The 7,463-nt window shown below is 38.9% G+C and overlaps 1 protein-coding gene and 1 long non-coding RNA gene across 3 annotated transcripts; both read left to right on the top strand.

The window, feature by feature from the left end:
* The first annotated feature begins 366 nt into the window (after window positions 1–366).
* LOC104809626 (phosphomethylethanolamine N-methyltransferase) lies at window positions 367–5,012 on the top strand. Its single transcript, XM_010535667.1, has 12 exons — window positions 367–598; window positions 956–1,071; window positions 1,426–1,563; window positions 1,664–1,801; window positions 1,887–2,030; window positions 2,848–2,958; window positions 3,057–3,198; window positions 3,636–3,916; window positions 4,176–4,337; window positions 4,426–4,479; window positions 4,582–4,656; window positions 4,759–5,012. The coding sequence occupies exons 1-12, from the start codon at window positions 583–585 to the stop codon at window positions 4,855–4,857; spliced, it is 1,476 nt and encodes a 491-aa protein (XP_010533969.1). The 5' UTR covers window positions 367–582; the 3' UTR covers window positions 4,858–5,012.
* A 1,118-nt stretch (window positions 5,013–6,130) lies between these two features.
* Window positions 6,131–7,463, top strand: LOC104809625. 2 transcript variants are annotated; one of them, XR_771193.1, is made up of 3 exons: window positions 6,131–6,369; window positions 6,626–6,866; window positions 6,934–7,463. It is a non-coding gene; the product is annotated as an uncharacterized LOC104809625 (long non-coding RNA). The 2 variants fall into 2 exon arrangements; XR_771192.1 differs by having other exon boundaries at window positions 6,131–6,866.

The following is a 7,463-nucleotide window of genomic DNA, read 5'->3' as shown; positions in this document are numbered from 1 at the left end:
TAAAGTACTATATAATCTAGATCCAGATAATGCATTATTGTATTTACCAAACTGAAATTATTTAAGATTAAGCATACGATGTTCTAACAAATGAATGAACATATGAAATGACTGATCATTTTTTTAATTGTGAAATGTTTCCCCTTTTTTAATAGAAGGTTTTCTAAATTTTCCCTTCTTTTATGAGAAAAAAATATTATTAACACAAAAGACATTATTTTAGTAGAAAAGACAACAATGAAAACAGCAAATTTACTAAATTTACCTTTTATAATTATAATTTGACTTTTTTTTTTTTGGGGGGGGGGGGGAATAGGTTGCTTTAGCAAACGCCAGACACCCTATAAAATGCGCGCAAAATGCCTGCTGAGCATTCGCTGAGAAAATCTGTTGAGTTTCTTCTCTGGTTCATTGTGCGATTTGATGCGGCCGAGAGGAAGATCTCACAACCGTAGATCGAGGAGCTTCTCCAGATCCAGACTCGCCGTCGAGGGCCATTGAACTCTCCCAAACCTCTCTCACTTTTCGTCTTTCTCCGATTTCTCCGGCGTCCTCTTTCAGTTTTCCCGCGACTTCTCCGAAATGGCGTCTTCTTACGGTTAGATCTCTGACAATAACCTCCGTACACTAGTCTCATCGAATCTTACGACGGAAAACATTATGATTATCTGTTTATTTTAATGATTTTTTTTATATTGAGTGATACCAGACAATGATCACCGCATCGGCATCTAAATTTGTGGGTCCCCGACAGAAATTTCTTAGTATTGTTGTTGAATCATGTTTTAAAGCGATTAAATGTTCCTTTCATTTTTGTTAGAGATAGTATTATCAAAGAAATGGCATAAAAGGAGATATGCCTACTGATTCGAATCAGAGAGTGTTCCTGCTTTTTCTTCTGTTGTTCATCTGATTTGGAAGAGATTGATCGGTTTCGGTGGTGGTGTTGGAGCAGGCGAAGAGCGTGAGATCCAGAAGAGCTACTGGATGGAGCATTCGGCGGATTTGACAGTGGAGGCCATGATGCTTGACTCGAGAGCCGCTGATCTCGACAAGGAAGAACGTCCTGAAGTAAGATCCCCTGCACCCATGTTCCAGTTTTTCCATATGCGAAGTTCTCTGATTATTTCTCTAGAATCTGAGAAGTTTATGGGTAGGTGAATCCTTGGAAGATATAGGATGATGCGTCCATATCGATTCAGAGAGGAATCTTGGGGGGGTTGTATATAAGTTTGGGTCAAATTTTAACTACGTCCCTATCAATTGCTGTCTAAATCTTCCTTTTTATTTACATGCATGCTGTTGATTAAATGCTATTTCTTTCAAAGAACTATTTTGGTTTCTTGGTTTTACTTTCCCCTCATTACCAGCAAATGCATAGATTACTGCTAGGCCCTTGATTTGGCTTATGGGTGGCTTGTGCAGGTACTCTCCTTGCTCCCACCGTATGAAGGGAAGTCGGTGCTGGAACTAGGAGCAGGTATTGGTCGTTTCACTGGTGAATTGGCTCAAAAGGCTGGTGAAGTCATCGCCATTGATTTCATTGAGAGTGCGATTAAGAAGGTTACTACTTCGGTTTCTCTTATGTTCCCTGTTGTTAACTATAGTTAAATTTTGCTTTTTTCCACTTTACTCTCTGATATTTTTTATTTTTTTCTTGCAGAATGAAAGTGTCAATGGCCACTACAAAAACGTGAAATTTATGTGCATGGATGTGACATCCCCGGACCTGAAAATCACGGATGAATCAATTGATTTGTTATTCTCAAACTGGTTGCTGATGTATCTTTCTGATAAAGAGGTAAACCAGATTTTCTTACTCGATTTGTTCCTTTTTGAATGTTTAGTCCGAAATGTTGATGTTTTCAGCTTTTCATGCGATGCAGGTTGAGCATTTGGCAGAAAGGATGCTCAGATGGGTAAAGGTTGGGGGCTACATTATATTCAGAGAATCTTGCTTTCATCAATCTGGGGACAGCAAACGAAAATCAAACCCGACTCACTACCGTGAACCCAGATTCTATACTAAGGTCAGCCCTTTTACTTGACTTTAATATATTACTTTTTTTCGGAATTTTTTACTCAACTTTATTGAAAAATACAAATATAGAATTTGAAAGACAGTCATGCTATGCATGATTTTTATTTCGCTTACCATGAGAGTTCTTTTAGTAACCACAGTTATCCGTTTGACTCTTACCCAATTGTATTTCCTCTCAAATGGCTGAGCTAAATATTATCTTCTGCATGGGTATTGATTAGCTTCCACAACCTTGCCACTTAGAAATATGTGCTCTCTAGGTTTTTTTATCATCTTGTATATCTAGTTTGGTCACGTGTCAAGGGATGTATTAGTATGCTATATATATGATCAGTTATCTCTGATCTCCGTCCCCATCACTCGGTCCAATCACACCAAGTTTGCTCATCTAGTGGATATGGCTAGATACATGTTAAGAGTCCCACATCTGAAATATGTGGGGACAATTGAAAGTATATAAGACTATGGACACCTTCTCCCAACAAGCTAGCTTTTGGGATGAGATTTATCTATGGGCTTTGAGACTTGGTTAGGCCCATTATGAATGGGTTATATCAATTGGTACCAGAGTCCGGTTCCGGTGTTGGCTGGAACCAGGTTCTGATACCAATTGTTAGAACCCATCCATAATAGGTCCAACTAAATCTCAAAACCCATGAATAGAATTTATCCCAAAAACTAGTTTTTGGTTGAGGGTCCCTATGATCTTATGTACACTCAATTGTTCCCATATATTTTAGATGTGGGACTCTTACAATATGTCTGTCAAATTTTCTTCATCTTATTAAAGTGATGTCATAATGCAGATTTTCAAAGAATGCCAGACTCGTGATGGTGCTGGGAATTCATTTGAGCTCTCTCTGGTTGGCTGCAAATGCATTGGAGCTTACGTGAGAAACAAAAAGAACCAGAATCAGGCAAGAAAGCTTCTCTGCATAGAATATGTAGTTCTGTATCATTTGCCATCTGAATTGTCACACCGATTGGAGGTATGTTCCATGTTTTTGCAATGCAGATTTGCTGGATTTGGCAGAAAATCAGCTCAGAGAGTGATAGAGGATTCCAACGTTTCCTGGACAGTGTTCAGTACAAGTCCAGTGGGATCCTGCGCTATGAACGTGTATTCGGACAGGGGTTTGTGAGCACAGGAGGAATTGGTATGATGCTCGTTTCATATCTTATTTTCATCATTCATCTTGCCATGGGAAACACATGTATATAAACTTGAAGTGAAGTTCAAGGTGTGTTAGATGCCAGATGAAATTTATACTAACGATTACCCAATTCCATGCCTAGGGGTTATGTTTGCAAGGAAAAGAATTTTTTTTTTTTAAATGGAAGTTAATATGGTCGTGGTATATAAAACTGTCCTCAGCATGACAGAGTGTTGCTCTCCATCCAAGTTGGGTATTACTATCATGAAAAAATTTGTCATGGAAATATGCATATTTCATGGCCTGACTATATCTTACTTCTTGTCAAACCCATAAATCGTCCAAACATTTCGTATTTGTATGCTCGTAGTGTCACTTATAATAAAAGTTTCCTAATCGGGCTTTAAGGTATTCTTCTGTCTGTGTTTGTTCCTGGACAGTCACAACTAAGGAATTTGTGGCGAAGCTGGAGCTCAAGCCCGAACAGAAAGTTCTAGATGTTGGGTGTGGGATCGGTGGGGGTGACTTCTACATGGCTGAGAATTTCGATGTTCATGTTGTAGGAATCGATCTCTCCGTCAACATGATATCTTTCGCTCTAGAGCGTGCAATCGGGCTCAAATGCTCAGTCGAGTTTGAAGTTGCTGATTGCACCACGAAAACGTATCCCGATAACTCATTTGATGTCATTTACAGCCGTGACACGATTCTGCACATTCAGGTAAAAACCAGCATACTCTCCATCATTAGAATAATACCCATGAGTTTGTACGATGCTCTATCCGGTTGATGTGAATCCTATACCTTGAACGGGTCATTGGCCTTTCGAGCTTTAAGCCCCGCTCATCTCCTTAACGTCCTCAGCTTCCATGTCGTCCATCTTGATGTCCTCACCACCAGTGAACTTTGAAATTTCAAATTTTGAACTCGAAGGTTGCAACTTTGATGAGTTGCGAGCATTTATTTGTCTCTGGTTACAGGACAAGCCGGCTCTATTCAGGACATTCTTCAAGTGGCTTAAACCAGGAGGCAAAGTTCTCATCAGCGACTACTGCAGAAGCGCTAAGACCCCATCCCTAGAATTTGCAGAGTATATCAAACAGAGAGGATATGATCTTCATGATGTTCAAGCCTATGGGCAGGTTCGATGTTGCAGATTTCTTCTAAGACAACTCATTTGCGGTTTGATTTTGATATAATGCTTTGCTACCTGTCTGAAACTTGATACAGATGCTGAAAGACGCAGGCTTTGACGATGTCATAGCTGAGGACCGAACTGATCAGGTTGCCTGCCAACACACTCATATAAACATACATTTACTTATGCATATGCATATGCATAATCCTTGATGAAACTGTATTCGACTTAACCATTTTTGCATGTAGTTCATGCAAGTCCTGCAACGGGAACTGGACAAAGTTGAGATGGAAAAGGAAGAATTCATACGTGACTTTTCTGAGGTTTGTATTTTTTTTTTCGTATTTGTTTGGGCTGTTGCCATCTTTCTAGCTTTATGACCGTACAAATGATAAGAGCTACCAATCCAAATTAATTGACGACAGGAGGATTACGATGACATAGTGGGAGGATGGAAGGCGAAGCTGGAGAGGAGCGCTTCGGGTGAGCAGAAATGGGGATTGTTCTTCGCCCTCAAGAAGTGATTCCTTCTTTTTTTTTTTTCAGTTGAATAAAGAAAGCTTTGTGTTTGTGTACTTTGGTCTGTTGTGTCTTTGTCCGAATAAAACTGTCGTTCGTCGTGGACAAACAAGTCTTCAGCGTTTCTCCGCAATAATAATAATGATCATAATACTGACTATTGGTCACTGCAATAATAATGATTACAAATTATACCACGATTCGAAAATTTGATGTATGGTAGTGAACGTTAGAGAACGACGAAAGAACAACATGTGACCAAATAAAATTCCCTTCCATCATTGCTTCCTTAAGTCCCATAGGTTTGATCCTATAGAATCTGACCCTTTTTCTCATTGAGCGAAGGGTACGAAATAAATGAAATCAGATTGATTTTTCGATTAAAAAAAAATCACTATGTGAAATCTTCGTTTTTTTTCTTTCTCTATCGCTTTCCCATAAGTACAGCACTTGTTGAATCGATAGAGAACCTTTTCTAGTTGAGTCAGCTACCCTTTCGGGACTAGCATTTCTGCTACGCAGCTTAGGAAATCTCTCTTTCTTGCTGCTTAGCTCACTTTCAGCAACCCGGGAATGAGTGCCCCTTTCAGCGCGGAGGCACATCCGGAACAATAAGTGATCAAAATGATGATGTTATGATGGATGTGTGAATATATACGGATGAACATAATTCGGAATGAGGGTAGTAGAAAGAAAATAAGAGTTGTAACCATAGAAGAGTAAAAGTGTAGACCGTTAGACGCGTTAAGATGAAAGTAAAGAGGAAGGGATAAAGTTAGATTTACATGAAAATGAGTTATTGTAAATGATTTGAATATGTTGCAAATCTCGGATATGACGTAAAATCGAAATGAATATAATAGAAGAATACATATAGTCGACTCTAAATAAATTTGAGATTAAAACGATGTTGTTATTGTTGATTTTTTGTTCTCTTAGTCATGATTTAAAACACGTGTACAATATTTATTCATGATGAAATCAAAGGGATAATCTCCTACAAAAAAAACTGAACTTTGTTTATTTAGTAAATAAATATACAAACTTTTATTTTGTTAATAAAATATGTCAATTTTGATATTTTTAGTATAAATCTACACAAACACTCGGCGTCAAAAAACTAACGGAACTATCACCACGGCAGCAACACGTCATTTACAGATGCCACGTCACCGGTTTATTGATGACACGTCATTAATCAGATTTGAAACACGTAGGATTTTGAGCCTATTTTCCTGCTCGATTTTAATAAACCGAATCCAAACATATCAGGTTTTTAAACGTGTTCAAAGTTTGTTTTCTTTACAGTTTGCCTTTTTGTTCAAAAGAGAAACCCTAAGTTCGAAAATTCCCCCAAAAGCAATCTTCCACCACCGTCGACCATCCACGCTCCCTGTGACCGCCGTTCGGCGTCCACTGTCGACCACCGGCGCTCCTTGTAACCACCGTCCTCCTTCCGACTTCACCAAAAATCTCCACCAAAGCCGATTTTCCAAATTTTCGTTCGAAAGAGAGAAGTAAGTATGATTTTCGTTTCGAGTTGATTAGTTTTGATGATTCCTTGTTCTGTTGTTTCCGATTAGGTGTTTTAGATGGCTTTTAGATTTCGATTTCGGTCTTTGAAGTGGTTTAACAAATTTTTCAAAAAAACCCAAAATCAAGGGTTTCTAAAAAAAAAAAAAAAGTGGTGTGGTCTCAATTTGTTGTTCTGTTGTTGTCGATTAGTGGTTTTAAATGAGTTTTTTTTATATAGTTTATTTTTGTCTTGTGCAGATTCCATTGTCCCTAACCTCATATTTTGTCCGGATACAGTTGTTATTAATCGTTTGATTTAATGTGTAATGAAATCAAGATTAACTTTCATATGGGAGGCTTTATGGAATCTGTAGACGGACATTTGAAGTATGTTGATGGGATTATGAGGCTGAAATCATTAGATCTAACCCCAACACGACAACAGAAATCAAGACTGAGACCGATGTTAATGGTATCAGGACAACGAAGATTTGCACAAGTAAGTCTGTCAAAACGGAATCTTAACCATTGTTGAGTTCATTGACGACCTTTTTTTTTTTTTGCAGATTCAACCAGGTCTCGTACAAGCGAATCATCCACAGTCGAGACCCTCACAAGTGAACCCCCCACAGCCGATACCCTCACAAATGAATCCCGCACAGTTGAGACCCCCACAGCCTAGACCCACACAGCGGAGACCCTCGCAAGCAAACAAGCAACCAAGAACAGAAGCAAATTGTTCACAAACTGTAGTGACAAGTCAAGCATCAACGTCGGCTCAAGGTACACAACCGGCATTCAATGCATTCCCTTCGCAATCGAGTCGGACCTCGCTCGCAAACGGTATATCTTCAACCATCACGCAGACGTCGTCTTCTCAAAATTAATCAGGCGGCACAACTCCATGAGACTTCAAACCTGATGCTTCACCGAACTCCAAACACAGGGAGACCTTTTCGAGTGCCGAGACAAACTGATAAATCTGCAAATCACTAACTTATCTATATGTTTTCCACTTACTATATTTTTTGGATGCATTTGATTTGATGTATGGATATGATTTATGTTGGATGATTTGGGATGAATCGGATGTTAA

The sequence above is a fragment of the Tarenaya hassleriana genome, unplaced genomic scaffold (assembly GCF_000463585.1).
Source record: "Tarenaya hassleriana unplaced genomic scaffold, ASM46358v1 Cleome16, whole genome shotgun sequence".
Lineage (NCBI taxonomy): Eukaryota > Viridiplantae > Streptophyta > Magnoliopsida > Brassicales > Cleomaceae > Tarenaya > Tarenaya hassleriana.
The sequence above is the reverse complement of the archived record's forward strand: the minus strand, read 5'-3'. Positions and strand labels throughout refer to the sequence as shown.